Source organism: Prunus mume, linkage group LG2, assembly GCF_029339155.1.
Source record: "Prunus mume cultivar Tortuosa linkage group LG2, ASM2933915v1, whole genome shotgun sequence".
Taxonomy (NCBI): Eukaryota; Viridiplantae; Streptophyta; class Magnoliopsida; order Rosales; family Rosaceae; genus Prunus; species Prunus mume.
This window is the reverse complement of record NC_142699.1, coordinates 30,839,817-30,865,327: the sequence shown is the minus strand read 5'-3', so window position 1 is coordinate 30,865,327 and position 25,511 is coordinate 30,839,817. Positions and strand designations below refer to the sequence as shown.

General features: G+C 36.0%; 3 protein-coding genes across 3 annotated transcripts; 2 read left to right on the top strand and 1 right to left on the bottom strand.

The window, feature by feature from the left end:
* The first annotated feature begins 527 nt into the window (after positions 1 to 527).
* On the top strand, positions 528 to 2,523 carry LOC103323646 (Tautomerase/MIF superfamily protein). The gene is made up of 3 exons (XM_008225650.3): positions 528 to 1,028; positions 1,203 to 1,403; positions 2,308 to 2,523. The coding sequence occupies exons 1-3, from the start codon at positions 918 to 920 to the stop codon at positions 2,341 to 2,343; spliced, it is 348 nt and encodes a 115-aa protein (XP_008223872.1). The 5' UTR covers positions 528 to 917; the 3' UTR covers positions 2,344 to 2,523.
* A 1,437-nt stretch (positions 2,524 to 3,960) lies between these two features.
* On the top strand, positions 3,961 to 20,456 carry ATLIG4 (DNA ligase IV). Its single transcript, XM_089046092.1, has 27 exons — positions 3,961 to 4,504; positions 4,997 to 5,088; positions 5,937 to 6,022; positions 6,109 to 6,245; positions 6,599 to 6,673; positions 6,787 to 6,878; positions 7,163 to 7,234; positions 8,511 to 8,590; positions 8,694 to 8,731; positions 8,820 to 8,826; positions 8,993 to 9,148; positions 10,329 to 10,404; positions 11,262 to 11,386; positions 11,489 to 11,523; positions 12,120 to 12,178; positions 14,556 to 14,639; positions 15,089 to 15,184; positions 15,280 to 15,328; positions 15,472 to 15,559; positions 15,746 to 15,949; positions 16,396 to 16,521; positions 16,660 to 16,759; positions 16,856 to 16,961; positions 17,160 to 17,290; positions 17,406 to 17,567; positions 18,326 to 18,481; positions 19,590 to 20,456. The coding sequence occupies exons 1-27, from the start codon at positions 4,172 to 4,174 to the stop codon at positions 20,314 to 20,316; spliced, it is 3,492 nt and encodes a 1,163-aa protein (XP_088902218.1). The 5' UTR covers positions 3,961 to 4,171; the 3' UTR covers positions 20,317 to 20,456.
* A 224-nt stretch (positions 20,457 to 20,680) lies between these two features.
* On the bottom strand, positions 20,681 to 24,318 carry LOC103323644 (mitotic checkpoint protein PRCC-carboxy-term protein). The gene is made up of 2 exons (XM_008225649.2): positions 23,115 to 24,318; positions 20,681 to 21,108 (listed from the first exon to the last, which is right to left on the bottom strand). Exons 1-2 carry the CDS (start codon positions 24,216 to 24,218, stop codon positions 20,950 to 20,952), a joined length of 1,263 nt encoding a protein of 420 aa, XP_008223871.2. The 5' UTR covers positions 24,219 to 24,318; the 3' UTR covers positions 20,681 to 20,949.
* Between the last annotated feature and the right edge of the window lie 1,193 nt (positions 24,319 to 25,511).

Below are 25,511 nucleotides of genomic sequence, written 5' to 3'. Positions count from 1 at the left end.
TTTCTTCCCTCTGTTAATTTTCTCAAACTTTGATGTGCAATAGTTTTGCTTTTTTTATTATTTATTATTATTATTATTTATAAACTCTTGAATTTGTTTGTTACAATCGCAAAACTGATCCTTTCAGCCAAATGCCCTCTTTTCATTCCCACAAATTTATCATCACATAAGAAGAGATGTTAATCATTATCAAGAGAAAGAATTGAAGCATGCTGTTTCTACGAGAAGATGGTTTATAAAGATACTTATGTTAGCGTTCTAAAGCACGTTTAGCAAAAGGAGAATGATCGCTAACATAACATGCGTCATCTTGTGCTGTATATGCCAATGGCCATATGGTCTAGTGTCATTCCGTCTTCATTTTACTAACTCCTAAATTCAAATCTAAGTGACATTCAGTCTTTATTTTGCTAGGTCCTAACCTAAATTCAAATCTTATAGATGATGGTTTGATTGTTGAAACAAGAAGATAAAGAAACATGTAATAACAATCACCCGATCGAGCTAAATTTGAACATTCGGTGTTATACTAAAATGTCTACTCAGAGTCATCTAATAATTTGACTCAATAACGTAATCACACTTTGATACATATGTATAAAATTAAATTATTATTATTTTCAATAATTTCAGTATACGCTTCAAGTTTGATTTGGATGTAAAGAGGGATGAGCCCAACAAAGTTCAGGTTATTTATTTAGATTAGAGTGAAGTATGTGACTTATTTGAAAGGTCCCAGTGTTCAGCTGCACTTGGAATGAGAAGACAACATTCCTTGTCAGGTTGTCATGTAATAAGACGATATAAACGGGCGTTATCTACAACCTTCTCTTTTTGAAACCACTCATCCTGGCATTCTAGGAAAGGAGAAAGGCCTTGTTCAAATCATTTGCTCTCAAATTATAAAGAAAAAAGAAATGCCGACGTTGAATTTGTTCACAAATCTGCCAGTGGATGCAGTGGTGGCCTCTGACATTCTCAAGGACGCCACCAAAGCCGTTTCTAAAATCATTGGCAAACCCGAGTCTGTTAAGTCTCTCCCTTTTCCCTCTTCTTGTGTTCTTTTTGTTGACGTATTTGGTATGAACATAAACTGTTCGATGAAAATACTCAATGAAATAGTCAACTTGATCAATATGGTATTAGTGGCTTGTATTATAAATTACATATTCACTTTGTTTTTGTGGTTTCATATTCTTCAGTATGTGATGATTTTGCTGAACGGGTCAGTGCCTATGGCATTTGCGGGCACGGAAGAACCGGCAGCCTACGGAGAATTAATCTCCATTGGGGGCATTGGACCGAGTGTTAATGGAAAACTGAGTTCAACTATTGCAGAAATTCTGGAAACCAAGCTTTCCATCGATAGCTCCCGCTTCTATATCAAATTTTATGACGTTGAGGTGAGCCCAATTACGTGTTTGTTACATTAGATTGCCTAAATTTTGCAGCTTCAATCTACATGTTGTATACTAGAAATGTAGAATATTACTCTTCATATTGCATAAAGCATAAATTACATTTATCTGGCCTTCCAAATATTACCCTTTTCTGTGGTAGTTCTAGTTCTAGTGGTAGCGCACTTTATCTCCAAACCTACGAGAAGAATTTGATTATTGTCCTAACCAGTGGAAGAATTAGCTTCCATTTCTTGGGAAGGAACAGAACAATACATATCTATTGCTTGGGAAGTCATTAATATAGATTTTTCTATATTTTTCAAACAATTAAACAAGTTTAATATAAATTTTACATGAAATGCTAGAGTTTAGAAGGGTCACGGCCACTTCGGGCTGAAGTGTGGCTCCTCCCTTGGAGCTAACCCCACTGTGCACTAACAGGGTGTGGAGATGCCATTTCTGTCAAAGTCCATTCACAACATTTCTCTAAGAAGCTTGGTTTGTCACAAAGCCACCAGGCTGCAAGACGGACCGACTCTAAGAAGCTTCTACCAAATAACTCATTCTATTCTAGTCTTTTGTCGTAGTGAACTCCTGTAGCAAGTATCCACTGAACCTATTGTATCTTCACCTCTCATTGATTTGCAAATTGGTCATAGCTAAAGTAGTTAAAGTCAGTTAAATCACTTTTCACATAAATTGATGCTTTTATTAGCTCGTAACTTAATTCTTGTAAGCAAGCCTCTGTCATTTGAGAGATTATCATATGAGCATGATGTATGGGTGGTATATTTAAACCGATAATTCAATTAAAATGAATATTTATCTAATGTTGAAATGCTGTTTGTAGTAATAATATTTTCATCAACTACGTACTAGTTTATATAATCTTTCTTTTCTGCTCCAGCGGCCCTTCTTTGGGTTTAACGGCTCAACATTTTGATCACCACTGTTCTTGGCTAATGTTTCTATGAAGTGTAGAAGGTGAGGCTGGCTAATGGCTTCTTCTCTCCCTCAGTTGTAATTTTCTTTTACGTAAAAAGAAAACTCTTTAGTTTGTACTCTCTGATGAAATTTAAACTGATTAAACCGTGATATAGAAGTTAGATGGTGCTTTATGTTATGAGCTCAAGGCTTCGCATTTTAGTAGTGGTCTAAAATTCTCAAGGCTTTTTGCTTTTAGCAGTCGTCTAAAGTTCTCTTTTACATATTTTATTTATGGCAAGGAGTCGCATGGTCCTGGATAGTGGAGGCGAACCAATCTGGTTCCTCATTCATCCAGATCAAACTGTTAGAGATGACAAGGGCGAAACGAGTTAAATTTGTGAGCAGCTGTAGGGACAAAACTAAAAGGAAATAAATTGAAACCGGCACAGAAGAGAATGTATTTCGTCAACAAGCCCACCCAACAGCCAAGCCGTCATCATGTTAGAGAAGCTGCACCACCTCTTGGACACACCTTGAAAGGCCAAGGTCGATATCCCCAACTTCATTGTCAGATAGCCATGGCTAACGATTTTCTTGTCAGAGTTGTCGGAATTGGGCAAATTTAGACATGAAAGTGAGGTTTTAGGATGATAAACGAGGCAAAATAAGTTTTGGGATGTAAAGTGAGACGCATTGTTTGTGGGCATAAGCATAATCAAGTCTATTTACATTATGTAATATGGGCTTTGATATGAAGAAATGTGTACGTATTAATTTTAATCTATTCGTGGTAAATACTACTTTTTATTTATTTATCAACAAGTGTCGTCTTGAGATTGCAACACATAACTTTCTTCAATGATTTACTACTAGACTAATTATACTGTTCGCACCCTTTTAACTTATCAAACTTTTGTTCATGTCATTGGACAACTTGCAATACTTTTAGTAAAGGAAGAACAACAAAGCTATATATAGGGTGGTGATTTTCCCACTTCCCTTTTAGCCACTAACATTCGCTTTTATTTTTTAATACTTTTTACTATAAGATAAAAAGAAGTGTAAAATAACAAAAGAGGAGTGAAAACATACAATTCTGAAAAAATGGAGTGTAAGTGGATAAAAAAGGAGTGGGAAAATCAGTATCCTATATATATATATATAAACCATATAATCCCAACCATATGGAGCAATTTATAAAGGGGGGACATAGCCAAAAAAGAAAAGAAAATTACATAACGACCATAATTCACAAGCGTAAGCTGGCAATAAAAAAGAAGAAAAAAAAGAAGGATAAATGATAATAGTAACAATAGACAAATCATATAAATAAGCATACAACTTGAACGAACACAACAAGCATACGGCACAAACACAACACAACAAACTTGACCAATTTGCCAGGTCTACATGCAGGGATGGCATAAATTCTTGTCAGGCCAGATTCTCGACCTTAATGAAGAGAGATTTTAGGGGAAAATCAGGAGCGGGTACGAGGATTCTTGGGCTACTTCCTAAACACAGCCCGAGAAGTAATATATTTATTTTTAATTAATGTATAATATAATATATATAACCATGTATGATTATGATATAATATAATATATATTTAATTTGTCAAATTTAATTGGGAAGTAGCCCGGGGATGGGAATTCCCGAAATTTTTTTCAGACCGGATAGGGGCGGGTACGGTATTGTGATAGCCAACCCTGAACACGTCGTTGCCATTCCTATACATGTACACACACACACGGACACATACATAGCGGTTCTTTTGTTGTCAACTTGTTATATAAGACCCAAAGTTCAAACTCATAACAGAAGAGTACCAAACAAGCTTCAAAATGAGTGAGGAGACAAAGTTCAGCGTCCTATGCAGCCTCTTCAACTGGATGCAAAGAAGCAAAACCTCAACCCTAAAGCGGTCCAAATTCCGCAAATTTCTCGACACTTTCTGTAAACCTGCTGATTATTTCGATTCGATTCGCCTAATTCTTCCCGGCCTCGACCGCGAGCGCGGCAGCTATGGCCTTAAGGAGTCTGTGCTCGCCACCTGCCTCATTGACGCTCTCGGCATGGCCAGAGACTCCGAGGACGCTCTTCGCCTCATCAATTGGCGCAAAGGCGGCGCCAAGACTGGTGTCAATGCCGGCAACTTCTCGCTCGTGGCCGCCGAGGTACGCTTTTTGGCTTTTGGTTTTTGTTATTTGTTGATTGATTTTTTCTGGGCTTGTTTTGGTTTTGTGGAATTTGGGAGTTTTTGGTATCTGGGTCAATGAAAGTTTGTATTTTTGTGTTTGGAATTTGGCGGGGTATGCTTTTCTAAGCTTCTGAATTTTGTGTGCTTATAATGGTTTGTTGTAAATAAGAGTTCACTTGCATGGATTAGAAGAAATGAAACCAACCAATTTTTTTAGGGACTGATAATCACTTTTCCACTGATTACTAATGAAACATGAGACTGGGCCCTAACAACTCATTTGAAATGAATTACAAAAATGATTTTTGAAACGACTTAGTGGCAGTAAATTGTTATCAGTTGATTTTGGACATTAGGGACTCAAGGTCCTCTGGTCTAGTCTGCTTGGACTTTGGTAGATGGTTTTACCGTATGATTCCTTCGGTTTTATATGTTTATAACTGTTTGGCATTTGTTATTTGTGAATCAGGTGCTGCAACGTAGACAAGGAGTGAGTTCAGGTGGATTAACAATCAAGGAGTTAAATGACTTGCTTGATCGTTTAGCTTCAAGTGAAAATAGGTATATTACTATAGTGTTCATTTCCTAATTCCTAACAGGAGCTTGTAAATGCTTAACATCGATTACGAGGCATATTTTAACCAAGTTTTCATTGATATATGCTAAACACAAAGCTAGAATTGGCTTTTTCTTCTTCCATTTCCTCTCTCTCTCTCACATATATATACATATATACGTGTGTGTGTACTCTTTCAATAATGGTAAAAAAATATGCCTATGAGATTGTAAGATAGGATTGGGCAGTGATTAACATCTCTTGACAAACAGAACTTGGTTAACTATGAAATCCTTGTGTATCAAATCTTTTTTATGAAAAGTTCTTGTTTGATCTAGATTAGAAATTGGGGTTTACTTGTTTGCAGTCATGAGGGTTGGCAAACTCAAGTGCACCATGGGAGCTCTATTTAGATTATACCAGAACGTCTCTGCCTTGCTTGTGAACGTGATTCTCTATGCTGCCACCTTCTTTCTTTTGTCACTCTCACTTTTCTGTGTAGAAGGTCTAAGCTGGTGATGTCGTCTAATGTAACTTGTTATTTTAACTTTTACTAGAAAACGTTAGTATAATTTGTTTAGGTACTTTTTCTGTTGAACTTAAGTTAAATAGCCTACTGGGGCAAATAAGTTAGGCCCTCTAGATTGAACCGAAGTGTAAATGTTTAAGTATATTTCTTCCACACTTATTTAGCTTCTTCTCAGTAATATTTCTTGAAATTTTGTTTGAAGTTGTTAATTTAAGTTGCTTATATAATATATCTTCCCTGCGTGCTTTAAGTTTATTGTATGAAAACATTGTTTGCCTCTTAAGTCTGTTTATAACACCTAAAATGACACAAGGATGTCAACAGGTCAGAGAAGACTTCAGTTCTTTCTACATTGATAAAGAAGACAAATGCACAGGAAATGAAGTGGATTGTCATGATTATTCTTAAAGGTGTTGTCTACTAAGGTCATGATATGAATTTTTTAATATCCATTCTGTTAAGCTTCAATTTTTCATGTTTTTTTTATCTCCTGCAGATCTGAAGCTGGGAACTAGTGAAAAGAGCATTTTTCATGAATTTCATCCAGATGCTGAAGACTTGTTTAATGTCACATGTGACTTGAAATTGGTTTGTGAAAAGCTGAGGGATAGAAATCAGCGTCATAAGCGCCAGGTCTCTCATTAAGTCTGAAACAATTTTGTATATCTCTTTAATAATTTTATGGTGTAGCAACATTAATATGGTATTTTCCTAAAATTTACTACTCAGTAATTGAAGCTACTACGGGGAAAATTATTTTAAGGTACTGTTGCATGCCAAAGATATGAAAACCTTTGGTCATTTTGGTGATTTGTTTGTGAAGAACATATCTTAAGAAGCTCTCATTTATACGAAGAGCTCTTCTTGAAGTTAATGATCTCAAAATTGCAGTACCTACTAAAGAAGATTTAGTATACTGGTGTCTTGTGTGTGTTTTTAATTATAAATTTGCTTATATGTGTGACACTACTTTGCATCAATTGCAGGACATTGAAGTTGGAAAAGCTGTACGCCCACAACTAGCTATGAGAGTTGGTGATGCAACTATTGCATGGAAAAAGGTTTTATATAGTAGATAGATACACAAATTATTCACACATATATGTTTGGTGATGCTTTTTCATATGTCTAACTCCATTAATATCTCTCTTAATTTCTTTCCCCACATTCTCAGCTTCATGGTAAGGAAGTGGTTGTTGAGTGTAAATTTGATGGGGATCGCATCCAAATTCATAAGAACGGAACTGAAATACATTACTTCTCAAGGTAGAGGCAAATTTAATCAGTAATTGCAAACCTTCCTGGCAATTTTATTAATCTTTTCAATCTTTATATTTTAAGTGTTTCCTTTTATTCTCATGGGCATTATTTAATTTGATTACTAATTTAGGCTCACAATATGGCAGGATTACTCAATAAGAGAATTTGATTTAACCATTGACATTTTTGTAAAGCTTGGGTCGTTGTCATATCGGTGGTTCCTTAGGCAAAATATTTTGAAAACTCAAACTCAAAAAATATTTTGGTCATAAGTTGTTTCCCTTGTGCAGGAATTTTCTTGATCACCCTGAATATGGACATGCAATGTCAGAAATTGTTATACAAAATGTTCTGGCTGATAGGTAAATTTATCTACATCAAATTGTCATTTCTAGAATTTTGTTATTTTTGGCTTCCTCTATCTTATTTTCTCGTAGCTCTACTATAATCTACACTAGTTATGAGATGTCTTGGTTTGTTGGCCTTTTCTGTTCTTTTCTTGCTTGGTTTGTGAATGTGAAGCAGGGGTGGAGGCACAGCAGACCCAGGAGGGGCATGTGCCCCCTATCAACCCCTCCCTTGTTATTTCTGATTTTGTTTTTAAAAATCATATATATATATATATTATTGCTTAATGGAGATTGATTACAAAATTGCTCTCAAAACTTGAATCTCATTTCCCTCTTTATTTTCTCTCTCTGTCTCTCTTACTATCAGCAATAACCCTTTCAACTCTCCCCCCCTTATAACCAGTCTAACACATGTTCTCTTATTTTGCTAGTATGAATGATTGTTAAATTATTAATTTAACGAGCTACACAATAGGGAAGATATGCCAAAACTTAGAATTTTGTAACAAGTTAAATCATCACAAATAAAAAATAGCTTGTATTGTCTAAGGTGCTTCCCATGTTGTGAAGTATCTTAATAAAGTACTCTGTTATATGGATAATCCTTCTTTTATTTGTTTGAATAGTTTTGGTATAATTGTACAAAGAGTGAGAAGAAAAGAATCATGGGGAAAATATGCTGGAGGTACTAGCCAAGAGATACCTTTGTTATTCAAAAAACACATACATGCACCCCTGCATGCACACAAATGAGACTAGAAAGATGAACAACTCTTGTATCATTCACAACAAACTTGTTTTGCATATAGGTTGTACTCATTTTTGTTATTTTGGTCAGGCATAGGTTACCAAATTTTGTCCTGCCATCTTATTAGGTGTCTTTGTATGTTTCTGGGGGAAAAGTACAATGACCATATTGAAATGAGTTAAAGGGACATGCTGTCCTTTACATCCATTTGAGCAACCATCACAATCTCAATTTTAGAAAGCTTCATTCTCTCAAAGGCTTTACAGTTTGTTTGGTGAACACCAAGAGATGCCTATAGGGGCAACTTTAACAGTGCCCTTATTTATTAACGGATCAATGTCTGAATACTATGTTTTGAAATTCTTATATGCCTGCAACCTGTGTAGTTTGCGAAGGCCTTTGGTTTAACAAGCAGTGTATCATTTACAGTCAAACCCCCCCATACATGTTGGTGTGCGAAAATGCACACAGTTGTTTTTTCACCAAATATTTTGCAATCAACTTAATCCATATTAATTCTTCCCCTTGCAATGTTGGTAGGTGTATTCTTGACGGTGAGATGTTGGTCTGGGACACATCTTCCAATCGTTTTGCTGAGTTTGGTTCAAATCAAGAAATAGGTTTTCTTTTCTAATTAGTTATTTTTTTCTTGATATGATCTGTTGACTGTTTGCATTTTTTGATTGTCACTAATAAATTTGTTTTCCTTGTTTTATTTTACAGCCAAGGCAGCAAGGGATGGACTTGACAGTGATAGACAGGTTTTCTTTTCATGATTTTCTTTTTCTATTTTTAGAAAGTACCAAGTTAGAGTTCAGCTTACACTTTATGCCCCTCCTCCTCATGCAGTTGTGCTGTATCCTTTTTGTGTCTGGCCTTGCTCAAAGTTGAGGTTGATGTCCGACTTTGCAAGCACTTCAATGTTGTTGGTGGTGGTGATAAATCATAGAAACTGCAAATTAAAAATGTGAAGGACAGTTGAAAAATGTTAATTTTGTGTACCTTGACATGAGATTCACTAGATGTTGCATTTGATATCCTCTATGTTGGAGATACTAGTGTAATTCACCAGAGCTTGAAGGAACGGCATGAGCTTCTCCAGAAATTTGTGAAACCTTTGAAGGGTCGTTTAGAAATTTTAGTACCTAATGGTGGTCTTAACACTCACCGTTCTGAAGGTAAAAATATTTTTACAGATTCCAGAATTTGTTCCTATGTTTTTTTTTCCAATGTAGTAAAAGAATTTATCCTATGCATTGTGTTTGATTTAGTGGCTTTTGTTGGTTTAGTTGTCATTTTTTATATTTTCATTTGCTTGCTAGTGGGTTGATTTAGTGTAGACGAGAACAAGTGATGTGTGCAACCTATGCTCTAGATTGTGTTCTAGGCGAAGCAAAGCTTTAGTCTAAGATATGCAGTTTTAAGGAACCAACCTAAACTAATCCAAATTCTGTTCATCATGACAGATGAGGATTGACTCAACTCTGTTTATGATACATTGGACATTCAATGTTTTTCGGTTGTCATACTGAAGTCATGAAGTCCTGAGTCCTGACTAAAATTTTGAGTTCTATGAAATCCAAATTGACATGTATGAAGTCCAAATTGACACATATGATCATTAGGAGAGTGGAGGCTTGGGGTGATGTGATGGTCAAACTTCTCTCGTGCTAGATTACTCTCATGTCACTGAAGCGCAATCAAATATAACCTTATTTCTTTATTGTGACTTCTTATTCCAACTTATTTGATGGAGTGCCAGTTTTAATTTTAATACACCATTATCAATTGTCACAACTCACCACACGTTAACTGATTTGTTGCCTCTATCACTTAATTCACAAAGTAAGCATCCACATCTATTGATAGACTTAATCCTCTATGAAGTAGAGCTTGCAGTGATTGGACTGCCCCTGCTCTTGCCAGTGAACTCCATCTAAATATCTATTGAATCCTATGGAGGTATAAAAAACCTCCTAACTATTATGCATCCAGCATTGAGAGAAGCTTGTGAGAATAATGTTTGATGAGAATATCTCTAACCTGTAGAAGTTATGTATGTAAACTTTCTATGTGATTCATTTGGGCTTTTTGGAAATTTTTCATCCAAGTAAAAGATATTTTCTGTACGAGATAAAACATTTCACTAAAGAAGAAAGATGAAATACAGAATGAATGACAAGATGCCCATCATTATTGTCTGGTGTAGTACAATGATGGGTTATTATGTTCACCTCTCCACCGTTGGTAATTCCAGGCATATGAATATAGTGCTATTTATTTTTCTCGAAAGCTAATCCTGTCAAATAGTTTAACATTTACCAGTACATCAGTGTCTTACCTGTGTTGGTCATGCAGGGGAACCTTGTTGGTCGCTTATTGCTCGTAGTGTGGATGATGTCGAGAGGTTTTTCAAAGAAACCATCGAAAATAGGTTAGCATAGCTTCAGCGTTCTTGTTAGTTTGAGTGGACTATGATTGTTGTTTATCATGTACATTCTTTGGGCATAATTTGTCTACTATGATTGATGTTATTTTCCTTTACTCTCTCTCTCTTTCTCTCTTCAATTTCCAATTTCAATAAATTTTTATTAAATCAATATTCAATCTAGAAGAGAACCAGCCTTAGTAAACTTACAGGAAAGAAAGGAACCTAATAAACTCAATCATACAAGGAATTAAGAGCTTACTTGCTTCTACATCCACTGGAACGGTACTGAAGCCGGAAGGCTAAGGACCAAGAATAAGAAACAACCTAATAAAAGAAAAAGGGAGTAGAACTTGCTTTTGCACCTACAGCTTTAGTCTTTCCCCATCAAATAGAAGAAAGTTTTAGCACAAACGCCAGGGTTTTAGATTTGTAAAACTGAAATTAGACTAATTTGTTGATCACGAAAATTAATCCAAAAATTTAAAATCACGTGTACCATTTTTGTCCAAATTCCGCTTTTTACCCTGCACAAACACCTAGAACTTTAAATTATCAGCTAAGATTCATGGTGATTTAATCCCACACTACTTGCAAATTACCTTCAAAATCATACAAGGATCATACTGATTGATGTCACTCAGGAGTAAAATCCGATACTGTAACCTCTTTCCCATATTGTAATAGCTTCTTAAAAGGATCATATCCATAGACGTACAGAATCATTGTTCTCTCCTATTCTATGTGTTGAATATACAGTTCTTTGACCTAAATGTCTTATTTGTACTTCATCAAATTGAGTTGTTCATGCATCATTTGGTCAGTTGTTTCCTTAAGCTTATATATCATTTTTATCCTGTTAGAGATGAGGGGATTGTTTTGAAGGACCTTGGTTCTAAATGGGAACCTAGTGATCGGAGTGGAAAGTGGTTAAAATTAAAACCAGATTACATTCGTGCAGGCTCTGATTTAGATGTTCTTATCATAGGTTTGTAATTTCTTTTTCTTAAACTCTCTTATCTACCTCAAACCAACATATTTGTTGTATCTGCTATAGTTTTTAATTAAATGTCTGCTCACCTATATTTAGGCGGATACTACGGTTCTGGACGTCGTGGAGGGGAGGTCAGTTTGCAATGCTTGCTCATATACTAGTTTATTTCCATTCTGACCCAAACATCTCTTGGGGTCCTCAAATAAGATCCTTAAATAAGGTTATGTTTCTCGACCTTTTAGATCATGTGTAGACAACTGATATGGCTGCACAAGGGTTGAGAAACATGACTCTATTTAAGGACCTTAGGAGAGAAGAATTGTGTATTTTATATATCTTATTTGAGGGATACCCTTGTAAGACCCTCTCCATATTGTATTTCACTAATCCAAACCATCTATTTTATAGATATTCATTCAAAGATCATCTCTACAAAAAATCACTTGAATCCAATATCATTGGACCACTTAATTGAATTATTGAAATTTTAGTACTTTCTTGAAGCACTGTGTTCATTGATTTTGTAAGATACAATTAGATGTCGAAACGGTTTCCGATTTGTCTATTTTTTGCAAGGATGATCTATGAATGTAAACTTAAGAAATAGATGGTTTGGATTGTTGAAAAAAAAATTTCATACAGGGACCCTAAAGGGTGTCCCTCAAATAATATATATGTGGTTATATATGATGGACTTTTAGTTCTAGTGATAAATTTATTATTGCAGGTTGCTCAATTCTTGGTGGGTCTTGCTGAACGTGCAGTACCAAATACATATCCTAGAAGGTAAGAATTTTTCAATGGTTGATCTATACAGATTGGTTGGCTTCAATGAATGAAAATATTGGAGTAGTAACTTGGATTCTGTATTGTCTTATTTAAATAAGGTTAGTCATATTTGTGAGTAAATCAATTATTTGGTAAGTTGAAACGAAAAATAATAAAAAAGGGCATCTACGAGTTAATTAAAGGCATTTTGTTGAAACTGATTGCCCAAACCATATCTTATGTGAAATGATGGCGCAAAATGACTTGTGGGCAGACGAGCAAAGAGTTAGTTGAATACTTTACACAGAGAGAGAGAGAGAGAGAGAGAGAGAGAGAACAGTTAATTTTCTCATTATCTCTGACTTTTTTTAAACCCTGATAAAAAACATAATAACACTCATAATATATAATATAAAAAATTTGATGTTACCGAGAGAGAACAGTTAATTTTCTCATTATCTCTTTGAATTTGTTTAAACCCTGATCAAATTAAACACAATAACACTCATAATATAAAATATAACAAATTTGATGTTACCAACAGTGTAACCATATTGTTTTGTTATGTTTCTCTTGACGGTAAACTTATTGAAGTCATGTTCTGGCTTAATGTGGAAGTTGTGACCTTGAGTTAACGAAATATAAGCAAGCACCAATAGATTACTTGAACCATCGTGAATAGATGATTTCAGGGGTGTATTTAACTATCGGAGTTGCCATGATTGATGCATATGCTATTTGTTAGTGTGATGGATTCAGATTGATATACATTTTTGGGTCTGTTAACAGATTTGGCTTTTGCGATTGATAATAACTTACAAGCTATGAACTAATATGGTTCTTGGACATGTTCATCCACCATTTTAAAGCCAACCTGATACGACTCTAAATTACTTAACTCTATTTTGGTCAAAAGAGCTTATTCTGAGTTCTAATTCCCCGAATTCTGTAAGCTTGCTTGGTCTACTTTGTTCTGATATCATTGTATTCCTCCGTACTGAGCACGGAATCTATCCAAGCCGGATATGGTTTGGTGATCATGTGGTTATCCTCCTCCTTTTCCTTGGCTTCTTTTACTCTTTTCTTGACCAACTGATTCTGCTTTCTATATGAAGATTCAAACAAAAAGAAAAAGGGTCAAACCATATCGTACTGAATAATCAGACTGACTGAGGAAGAGCTCTTTATGTGGTCTCACTTTACCACCATCTGAAATGTGCGAAACTTCGATTGGTGGAAGCCAGTCTTTGAAGATTCAAAAGAGCTACTTCAGCGTATTCTCCGACAAACGTTTATCTTAGATTCGCTGCCTTTTGTCTCTTTTTTGTTGATCGACGCAAAGTAAAATCTTTCTAATTTTAATCCAATTTGTTTGTTCTAATCCATTCGATCGATCGCTTCCATTCAGAATAGATTAGTTGGGAATTGGATGCTCTGCAGTGAAGGGCCTAGCTGTTAAAGCAGTTGATCCACTCGATAGGGCTGGAAAAGCAATGAGTACAACTTTTAAACGGAAACTACGAACAAGATCTTAGAGCTTTCTCAATCATCCACAGCTCCGGAATTAATGTGCTGTTTTTTATGCTGGAGTCATGAATCGCCTCATGGCCGATTGCATCCCAACGTCTTTCTTGATTGGCTAAGTAGCGTGGAGAAGTTATCCAAGGTGTGAAGGTTAAATTCCTGAGTATGGGTCATGCGTCAATTTGGTGGGATCAAGTCCAAGCAAGGCGGCTCCTCTTATTCTCAGCACATAGGGGGATTTCCAATCCATTTATCTTTCCATTCCTTCCCCTCATTCCAATCTTGAGGAGTACTACCATGATTCCAGGGGCCTCTTCCTCTCATAATTCCATGCCCTTTCTAGGCCCTTCGAATTCACTTTCTATGAGGTCATTCTTTGTCCCTCTCTTGGATTAACTGGGATGAGATCAGCATGTGTTATTCTAGCCTTGATTGCTTTTTTTTATTAAAAATTATGTAATTTTGGTTGGTCTTATCTATTGGGTTGGATCAATGCCTGGGTCCTTTTAGAGTGTGATATGAATTAAGCTGACTCTTACGTAGCTTACTGCTACTATCTCTTTAAAAATAAAAAAAGTTTATTGCTTTCTCTTGTCAACCTTTATCTCTTAGGTTGGATTCTTGCCTAGGCCATTTTATAGTAGATTTTGAATATGACTTTGGCTGAATCAGAGTTAGCTTGCTGCTAATATATTGATACTTAAACAGTTAACAAGCCATTGGTTGCATGTGTGTGCCATATTGTTTGTTGGTGCTAATTTTTTGGTAGAGTAGTTTGATGCACCAGAGAGCCTAAATCCTCATTGGTGCTTATAATCCTTGTATCCACAATGGGTAAGTGAATGTTTCTGACTAGGTTTTCATATTGCAGATTTGTATCCTTTTGCAGAGTGGGCACTGGACTTTCTGATGAGGATCTAGAAGCTGTTGCAACCAAATTAAAGCCTTATTTGAGGTATTTTGTTTTATAACTTAACAACACTGTTGTAGCTCCTCGGGGGTGTTTATCAAGAAAATATCCAATGAGCAACATGAAATAGCCTTTAGGGCAACCAGAACAGTTTGTGCTGTGACACTTGCATTGATGGCCATGCAGCTTATGATTTTAGACAAAAAATTGTTAGCATTGGTGATTGTTCAGCCTAGTTTTGTAATTCTAGGACGCATCAGTTTGATTTTTATTTATCATGAATGAGAAATGCTGTTGAAAACTTGAGATAATGCTTGGAGCCAACACCCACATGGGACATTTTTTTACTGATTACTAATTTACTGCTACTGCGAAAATAAGTCTGTTTATATGGTCAAATACAATACCTTATTAAGCCCTTGGGTTTACCTTATTAGGTGCTATTCTTTCCTTATCTCTGCAAATATATGTTGATTTTCTCTCTGTTCTGTCAGGAAATATGAGTACCCAAAAAAGGCTCCACCAAGTTTTTATCAAGTAACAAACAATTCAAAAGAGAGACCAGATGTTTGGGTTGAAAGCCCCGAGAAGTTAGTATGATTTCCTGGATAGGTTTGTGATATATTAATTTTCAGCATATATATCAATTATCTTATTTTTTCCTTTTGCCCCTTGTATTTTGCAGATCAATAATACTTTCTATAACGAGTGACATCAGAACTATAAGGTCTGAGGTGTGTCCTAACAGCTATAGTATCATTTGTGATTCATTTATTAATCAGATATTTACATGTAGATCTACTAGGGTGTCACAGTATAAGTTGTATTAGTTTGACTTGATGACTTTATTGATTCGTTGGCTGTGGTGTTCTTGCAGGTTTTTTCTGCACCATACAGCCTGAGATTTCCACGTGTTGATCGAGTTAGATATGATAAACCTTGGCATGAATGTCTTGATGTGGAATGTAAGAGGATCAAATTTATTCCAAACGCATGCTAGGATTCTAGCTCTACTTATAGTAACCAGCATATTTCTAATTTTATGAACTAGGATTCTTCTCTATTTCCTTAGTCTCAGCATTCAAAGATGGGGTAAGCTCTTAACTATCACGTGCTTTAAATTTTGGTTATTTGATTTTCTTCTTTTGCAGCGTTTATGGAGCTTGTACATTCAAGCAATGGGACCACACAAAGGGGAACGGATTACGGTGCTCTGCAGGATACTAAAACGAAACACAAGACATCCTCTAGAAAGGAAGAAAAAAGAAATCTTTCTGTTGTTCCCTCTCATTTAGTTCAGACTGATGTTTCCAGCGTCAAGGAGGACACATTACTATTTTCAAATATGATGTTTTGTATCCTGTGAGGTTTTCTCAGAGTTACTTGCTTAATATCTGAGTCAATTCATTTACAAAATTGCTTGATCTTTCAATCTGCATTTTGCATCAGATAATAATACTAATAATGATATTTTTTTCTTCTGGTGTATGTATTATTTCCAACAGTCATACTTTCTGCATTTTGTACTTGTCTCCTTTTTCCATAAGGGGTTTGGGGTCGTGTATTAGCTGGATGAGAGATGACGTGCGTGTGTTTAATAACCTGAAGAAATTATTGTTTGACATCTTTCCTCAAGGTGTTCACTGTAGATAATCCCTGCAAATACAAATTGAATACAAGAAAAAGGCAATACTATAAGGATGCATTTGGAACCAACAAAATTGGATATTTTGAGCATACTAGTGACCATATAATTGCATCTATTTATTCTACTTTACCATGTTGTCCTTGACACGTCCAGACTTTGTTAATGTGCCTCCCACTAATTCTCTTGATTCCTTGCACAAACTTGTTGTTGAGAATGGGGGTACTTTCTCTATGAATTTGAATAATGCAGTTACACACTGTGTTGCAGCTGATAGCAAAGGTCTCTCTCTCTCTCTCTCTCTCTCTCTCTCTCTCTCTCTCTCTCTCTCTTTTTATGTAACTCAGTTACACACACACACACACACACACACACACACAAACAATTTCGATTGGCTGTAATAATAATCTTATTTGACAGGGATTAAATATCAGGCAGCAAAGCGTCATGGAGATATAATTCATTTCTCTTGGGTGTTGGATTGTTGTTCTCAAAAGAGACTTCTTGCCTTACAGCCAAAGTTAGTGACACTATCTAATCTATTCGTATTGAAAAGACATTGTAAAATGAGACTCTTTTTTTTTTGTACAATGCTTCAAATATTTTTCTCGTGAAGGTACTATCTCTTCATATCTGAATCTTCAAAAAAGAAGTTACAAGAAGAAATTGATGAATTTTCTGACTCGTACTACTGGGATCTTGACCTTGCAGACATCAAGCAGGTAAATGTACATAGAATTCTTAGTTGCTCTTCAAACGGTGAATTTGCTCTATTATATATTGAAGCATATAAGAACGGAAAAGAAGCAAGTTTTAAGTACTATGTTTACCAGTGAACTATTTAATACTGGTTCTATTGGAGGTAACACAGAGAACTTTTGATAGGCAATGAGGTAATTTGCTTATTTCATTCTTTTCAGCTTTTAAGCAACATGAATAGATCTGCGGATTCCAAAACTATCAACCATTACAAGAAAAAATACTGTCCAATGGAGAAATGGTCTCGCTTTCATGGCTGCTGCATTTACTTTAACCCATCAACTCATTCCTTGTAAGATCTGTTGGCTATATTAGGCTTTCTCAGGACACGGATTATATTAGGCTTTCTTTGTTTTTCACATTCTAAATTTATTATTTATGGATTTCTGATTAACCTTTGCTTAAAGGAAACCGGATTGGGAAGTCCTTTTACGATTCACACTCAGAAGGTTGAAGATTCAAGTTCTCATAAGTGGTGGCAGAGTCACTGACAGTATTGCTCATGCGACTCATTTGGTAGTCTTGTCAGTGCAGGGTCTTGATGTCGATTTTGAAACTTTATTGCAAAGGTAACCTATAGTTCATAATGTTGCGAGTTACATGAATAATTATTCCCAGTCTCTAATGGAGGATAAGTGCTTGCATCTCCTGATCAATAAGATATGTGGAATCATTATTGACGATTAAATCATCACATGATTATTTTGATTTTTTGTCAAATATCTGACCATACGTTCATTATGCTTTCCATTGAAGTTGGCAGAGGTGCATTTTCTGGCATGAATTGATTGACAAGATGTTGGTGAGATAGTTGATTATTCAGGATAATTTAAGTATGTTTGTGTAGTACGATTTGTCTACAACAAATTGAGGGTGCCATTTTTTTCTCAACACAGCCATATGCATGGTTTTTATAATAGGCAATGTAACAGTTCAATTATAATTATCAAGTATCATGTTTTGTTTTTATAACAAAACTATCAAATATGATGCTTAATGGCGCGTGCATTCTGAAATTATCAAGTATCATGTTAAGAAACAGAAAAGAGGACAATTTTAATTTCATCTTTCAATCTATGGATGAATTACTGCATTTAAAAAAGTTGCTACGATAAGGATTTATTCACCTGATTTAGAATGACCATTATAGGAGCATGATTTGTTTGCTCTGTTCTATCCCCCAGTTCTTGGATATTTTTTTCTTACACTACAACAGAAATAGCTTTGCCCACTGTCTGACCCCTTTCCTCATTACAGCTGTTATCAACATCAATACAGTCCATGACCTTTTCTCCTTTATCTTTTCTCACTGCTCTCTCCGTTACAGTTTCACTGAATCAGAGAAACGATTTCTGCATAACAAAAAGTTGCATATTGTTGGATCTCAATGGTTGGAAGACTGCTTGGAAAGGGACCAGAGACTGCAAGAAGAAACATATAGCTTAAAACCCAATGGGTTGGAAGAATGCAGCATTGAAGAGTGGTGAGTTCAGTTATTATAATATTGCACTTGGATGTGGTATTCCTCTGAGTTATAATACGCATTTAAAATCAAATCAGTTTATTTGGGTGATGATACAAAATTAGGTATAATAGTAATCACTCATAATTCAATTACAGATTTACGACATGGAAGCCAACGGTCCCTGATGGGATCACCTGTCACTTAAAACCTGTTTTTTAGCAAAAATAAATTCTTAAAATCCAGTTTCTGAAACCCCCATCTTATTCTTTGTCAAGACCATCAAAATTCTTTCTTAAGTCCTTGAACACGGGTGACTGATATTGGACTATTATCTTGAGGTATTTATGAGATTTACCTTTGCTCATTAGTGGACGTTGCCAAGGGAAGAACCATAAATTTAACAGGGGTGGGCTAGTATTTTCAGTTGGTGATTTCTATCTTGAGAGCTGCTGGGTTGAGAACTTGAGTGGGAGAATGCAGGCTTTAGATATGGGATGGCTTAATTTCTTCTTTGAAGGGTGGGTTAATTTCTCCTGGGTTGGAGTGGACATGCTATATATTCATTTTCATTTTTACACTGGGCTAGCCCACCCAAGCCAATGCTTGCTTCTGCCCCCGGCGTAACGTCCTTTTGTACTGGATGTTACCTGTTCATTATGTAGTGTCTCCATCGTAATCCTTAGAAAATAAAATAGAAAGAACGATTGCTAAAAGCTAGCTGTTTCATCTTTTATTTTTGTTCTTAATTTTGTTTTTCCACTGAATGATGGAGGCGCTATACTGGGCTAGATAGTCATTCTTGGAAATAAACTACTAAGAGAAAGTAAACTAATACAGGAATGGATTCATGGCACAAAGAAATGGTAGACTGTCTAAAATGACATGTGTAGAAAACTTCCTCATACAAAGGGGAGTTCTGTTTTTTATTGTTTATTCGGTTCATATCATAAACATTGCAAGGGGAAGAAGTTCTACGGGGAAGGTATTGTACATCTCTGATGGGTGAAGTGCAGACTTGCTAGGGGTGTGCGTGTGTGGGGTTCCCTTTAATATCAATTATGATAACAGAGTATGTAGGAGGGATTCAGGGTGGTTAACATTTTTGTTCTGCTCCTGTGATGTCTAGGAAACATGACATGGATCTAGAAGAAGCACCCTCTGTTGTGGACACTCTGCAAATCAACAATTCTTCTTCTTCTCCTAACCAAGAAGGAAAAGAGATAGGAGACAAAGAAGCTCCAGAAAATTATAGGATCTTGGCCTCACCTGAGAGGGAAAGCAAAAGGAAAAGAGGAAGACCTGCTCTCACAAGCATGAACAAAGGAAAAACTGGTGTCAACCAAGCTCGGAGAACACGGGTGCGCATTGGAAGGAAGCCTGCTAAAATATCAGGAAATGAGTCAGATGAAGGTGGCTCTCATGATAACACATTACTTGTGGAAGAGGTTGATAAGGAAGAAAGGAAACATGGAATGATGAGTGACGCAAGTTTAGACATCCAAGAAAATGAAGCAATTAGAGATTCTGAATCATTACAAAGAGACAATGCAGCTGTGCAGGAGGTTGCTGAAGACATTAGGTTTGAGGACCATTCTTATCAAATTCCTGATGTCGAAATGATTGAGAAGTGTAATATCGAAGACAGTGGAAAGCCGGAGAAACTTGAAGTTATGGCTGATCCTGTTCAAGCCATGTTGTTTGACATGATTCCAAGTCTTGCTATGAAGAAAGTTGAAACTACAAATACGAGTATTGAAAAGGAAAAACCAGCAGTAGATCTGAATGCAGGACCTTCAAAGAAAAAGAAAGTTAGCTACAAGGATGTTGCTGGTGAGCTGCTCAAGGATTGGTAAATTGTTTTCTGCATCGGTTTACTGTCTGTTCTGTCTATATGTTACGGTCAAGGATTGTGGATTAGTTGGGCTTTTTAATGTCTTCTTGTCTTGTACCTAAATTATATGTCAATACAAACTGAGACACTTGCCTTTTTCTAGATTCATTTCTCATCAATTGTGGGCATTGTCGCTTTTTGGGTCACAAAAGGCACGGATGATGGATGCGTGTCATCTAATTATGCCGTTTGACTTGAATTTCCATTATGATTTACTGTCTCCATGGCTTTGGTTTCCTTTCCGTCCTCCTCCCCCGACCCACCACAAGGATGCAGATTCACATAATCTTTCATTTATAACGTTTACACATTATGACAGCATAGAATGCAGCTCCAAGAAACTGGTCTTCCCATTATTGAAGAAATAGGATTAGCTAGCAGAAGCCTAGATTCAATAGCTTCCCACGAAACAAATCCAAATATCAAAGTTATACAAAATTTGAAAGGAAAACATGATTATACTCTGATGATGGATACAAATCTTTTGAAAGAATAGAACTTTGAGCCAGCACTACGAAGAGAAATTTTCCCCTTTTTGATGTCACTATTTTGAAATACAGTTTCAGTGTACAACATATAAAGAATTATCACAGGATCACCATCCATACTTGGCTTGTGTTTCAGCTTTTGTGAGGAAGCCTTTTGAACGTCGCTCTGCAAGTTCCATCTCCTTCTGCCTCATATCAAAGTATAGAGAACCAATCTGATGCTTCCTCTTATGCAGCTTTGTAGGCTTCCCTTTAGTTGAAACAGGCTGAATGGAACAAACACAAATAAATATGTCAATGCATAAAGTAAAACAAATTAGTGTGTATATATATATATATATATATATAAACATATATACATAACCCACAAAAATAGTAAAGCAGTCTAGTCATTGCCGAAGATGAACAAAACGAATAGTGATTCAGACTTCCTTTCTTTAGAAATGGAACTTGCAATAATGTCTGATTGAACAGTAGACTGAAGCACTTTCTAAGTTTCAAACAATATCAAGTACTACGTAACATGCACAAGATGTACTAGGTGCTCAATCAGGCAGAACTAAGCAACAAATAAGCAAAACAGAAAAAGGGAAAAAAAAACATTGAACCAAGGAAAATGACAGAACAACCAAAAAGCTAGTAACATATATAATTATATCTTTATTTTTTGAAAAAATAGATATATAAAATTCTCTATGCAAACAGCCTCAACAATATTTTCATCTCAACACGATCCCATCTTCTGACACCATAATCTCATTGCTTCCAATCTCGGGGAATCATGAGATACATAGAACTTCATTAAAATGATATATCAACTCCTCATGATGTTTGCAAGCACATTCATTAGGGCGGAGGTTAAGGATTTTTAAGATCTTAGCAAAGAGTATGACCAAAAAATTTCTCTAGGGTGGATTTTGATAATTCAAAGTCAAGTTAGGAAAGGGTCCTCCTCAGTGCTTGCCAAGTTCCAATGCAGTTATAGAAGAATTAAAGTTAAAACCCAAGTCCACCTATGGACCCAAGTTCTGCAATGCACTACTTTAGACCCCAAACACGCTCTATCAGTTTGTTAGCAGATATCAAAACAATACAGCTCTAAGCCAGAATAATTCAACAAAGCAAGTTCCACAGTCCTGCAAGTTCTTCATTCTAAGGAAAACACTCTAGCATTGTTACCAGAGGCACCTTTTTCTTGTCAATTCATGAGAAGCATCATCTTCTGAGATTTCCCATGTGTAAAGGTTCTGAATATTAATTTAAGCCATGCTTTGGAAGGCTGCCTCGGTCTTTTTCCTTTCTGAATAATTTACACATTTTGGGCTAACATCAGTCTTGTATTTGACCATTATCCTGTATGATTCTTGAGTGACATGTTTTCCTCTCTTAGTTTTTCCTTTCAATTGATAAAAATCCTTCTCACTTGAGAGTGAGAAGATGGGGAGAAAAAACAAGATTTTTTCTCCATTCAATACCAGTTAAACACATATGTCTTGCCAAAATCAAGTTAACAGTAACATGACCTGTTTATTACATGTGTTATAAGGTCATGTCACTTTTGGCTACGTGTTGTAATTATCAATTCTAACCTGCTAATTTTCTACTGCATTCATGTCATGTTACCTAGTATTCAAAATTATCACCCCATTCCAAACATCTCCATTATGAAAATGGATTAGATTACATAAACCCAAGGTAGCAAGCTAATCCTATGAGAGTAATATATCTCAATGGAAATTGACAGTTCACAGTTCCCACATCCCATTTCATAGACTTTGTTCAACTGATATGACTTAGTGATCGTATTGCTTTTGCTAAAGTAAATGCAAAGGTCATTAAACTACCAGGTTATGTTGTCCAAGAGTAATGCACGAAAAGTTTGATATACACAAAAGATAACTTGTATATAAAGTGGAACTTTAGTCTTTTTCATCAAGAACGGTTCTCAAAAGAAAAAAGACAGTTTCTTATGACTCTTATCATCTTCTTTAATGGAAAGAATTTAATGAACCGTTTCACAGATATCAAATTCTTCCTAGAAAACTATCAATAACATAAAGCTAAAGTAAAAGATATATCTCACTCAGGTTCATAACACTGGACTAACTGCTAATAATTTCAGTACGCATTAAAATGTAGCAAAACAATGTCTTGAGTTCTGAACGTTATAAATGAATAAAAGGATGCAGACCAGTTAATGAAAAAAATCAAAATTCATAATCACTATAACACCAAATGATCAAAAACAGCAAGAACCTATAAGTGGTGATACCTGATAAGAAGGCCCAAAAGCTATTCCGGTTGACTTGGCCTGGTCTTCCCTTGGCCGATTCTTCATCAACTCGTCCTGCTTAACCTCAACTATTTCAGTTGGCACCTCATTCCTCCCTCTCTTTTTACTCACTTTAATCCCACTTACATCTGTTCCTGGAATCGCCAGCGCTGCAGTTTCAGACCCACCAACCCAATCATTCCCATACTGCCCATAACCACTATAACCAGCATTACTCCCATAAACATCATAACTACCATAATTTGAAGCATCACTACCGCTAATTCCTGCCTGTAATTGAACCCCAACATCCACATTTTGATCAATGCCAGATTGGTAACTCTCATAACCACCATAGCTTTCATAGTTAACTGCATTTTGATCAATACCAGATTGGTAAGTCTCATAACCTCCATAACTTTCATAGTTAACTGCATTCTGATCAATACTTGATTGGTGATTAGCAACATTTTGATCCACCCCTGCATCGCTCTTCACTTTAGAACCAACTGATTCCGTTTCAAGAATGGCTCTTCGGCCCGAACCCAAACCCGAACTCGCACCCAATGTGGCGGAGTACCTAGGCGCTGGAAGAGAAAATATGAACTTCCCGGACGATGTTTGAGAGGAGGATTCAGACGCCTTTCGCCTTCGCCTTTCTTCTTCTTCATCATCATCGTCATCTTCGTCGTCCAATTGGGACGACTTCATCGAATAGGAGCTAATGGGAGGCTTGAATTGGACGACCCTTTTAGGGTTTCGGTCTGAGGATGAGATATTGGTAATGGGTTGATTTGGGATTTGGGATTTGGGCGGAGGAAGCGTAGAGAACAAGGGTTTGGAGGTGGGTTTTGAATCTTGGTCTTCATCATCGTCGTCATCATCATGACGAAGATTTGATGGTTTAGTTTGGGTTTGTTTCGGTTGGGGAAGGGACTGGAAAAGAGAGGAAGTTTGGGGTTTGGGTTTGGGTAGAGAAGAAAAGAGAGAGGAAGAGGAAGAAGGTTCAGAGCTGGGTTTTGAGGGCAAAGCTGCGGGTTTGGGAGGCTGTTGTTGATCTTCTTCTTCGTCAGAAGAGGCGTAGTTAGCGAGCAGAGAGTCCATGAGAGAGCGAGAAGAGAGCAGACGAAAGAGAAGAGAAAAGCTCTGAAATTTTTGGAGTTAAAGAATTTTACGAACAGAATAGGGGATGCTCTGAAATTTTGAGGTTTAAAAACAAAATTATCCGGCTTTAGCACCAACTCTCATAATTCATATGGACTTTTTATTATCAATAGTCCTTCAACTTTTTAAAAGTTCTCATTTTGGTCCATAAATTAGTTCGGTCTTTCTTTTCCTTTTTTGTGAACAAGGGGGGAAAAACCCCAAAGACAAACTACTCAGAAGAATGGTTTAAAAATTAGTTTCGTCTTTGTTGTCTCATAAACCCTAGCAGTGTGTTTGGATGAGGAAATTTAAAAGTACAAATGATTTCTCAAATGACGGAATTTAAATTGACAGAAATTAATGTTCTAGAATTTGTAAAATTTCTTGTTTTGGTGACAGATTTAAAACACGGAATTTAACATTTATTTGTAAAGTTATCTTTTTTTAAAACTTAATCTCTCTTGGGATTTTAGAAATGATGACTTTTAGATAGAATTTAAAGTTTGGATTTATGATCTCCAAATTACATGTTTTTTTCCACGCGGAATTTCTAAATTTCTATGTTTATTTATCCAAACACGGGAATTGGTTCATGTCAATTTAGAAATTCTGAGTTTTGTCAAAATTCCAAGTTTATTTCCCTCATCCAAATGCATTGTAAAATTTTCGTTGACGCATAAAGCTATCATCTTTTGCTCAACAAGGCTAGGTGCTATGAAATTTTTGAATATCAACTTTGCAACTATCTCCCACTTGTTGCACTAACTGAAAAAAAATATATATATATGTATGGCATTCGGAACTCTTTAAATTTAGTAGATCATATATAGAAGCTTGAAATAATCATTATAGTGGATGTGTTGAGCTGTGAAGATACCATTCAACTAGGAAAATGAGTTGGATCCTTTTTCGGTTTCCTTCTTGGTTTTAGTTTCCTATTTCAATTCATACTTGGTTTACAATTCCTATTTCAATCTTATTTTCTACCCATGTAACCCTAGATCTTATGCACTACCTTTAGAAAGCCATAATTTTGGGTGTGTGTATGTGGTTAAGAACCAAATTACGAGTGAGTGTGAGGAAAACACTTGAGTGCTTGTAATTGTTTTTCTCTTCTACTTCTATAATGAATTTCTAGGTCTTATGCACTACCTTTAGGAAGCCATAATGATCGGGAATAGCAAAATAATGCTATCTCCAGTTCACATAAGTGTTTCTCGATATATAAAGGCAAACTTTAAACATTTTGTG

Bases quoted from the DNA above. Each gene is read 5' to 3' on its own strand.
- ATLIG4 (XM_089046092.1), top strand. From the start codon at position 4,172: ATGAGTGAGGAGACAAAGTTCAGCGTCCTATGCAGCCTCTTCAACTGG. The intron at 6,246-6,598 runs GTCTCTCATTAA...CATCAATTGCAG, and splicing joins ATCAGCGTCATAAGCGCCAG to GACATTGAAGTTGGAAAAGC. The intron at 12,179-14,555 runs GTAAGAATTTTT...TTCATATTGCAG, and splicing joins CCAAATACATATCCTAGAAG to ATTTGTATCCTTTTGCAGAG.
- LOC103323644 (XM_008225649.2), bottom strand. From the start codon at position 24,218: ATGGACTCTCTGCTCGCTAACTACGCCTCTTCTGACGAAGAAGAAGAT. The intron at 21,109-23,114 runs GTATCACCACTT...TGTTCCATTCAG, and splicing joins CTTTTGGGCCTTCTTATCAG to CCTGTTTCAACTAAAGGGAA.
- LOC103323646 (XM_008225650.3), top strand. From the start codon at position 918: ATGCCGACGTTGAATTTGTTCACAAATCTGCCAGTGGATGCAGTGGTG. The intron at 1,029-1,202 runs GTTAAGTCTCTC...CATATTCTTCAG, and splicing joins TCATTGGCAAACCCGAGTCT to TATGTGATGATTTTGCTGAA. The intron at 1,404-2,307 runs GTGAGCCCAATT...TTTCTGCTCCAG, and splicing joins TCAAATTTTATGACGTTGAG to CGGCCCTTCTTTGGGTTTAA.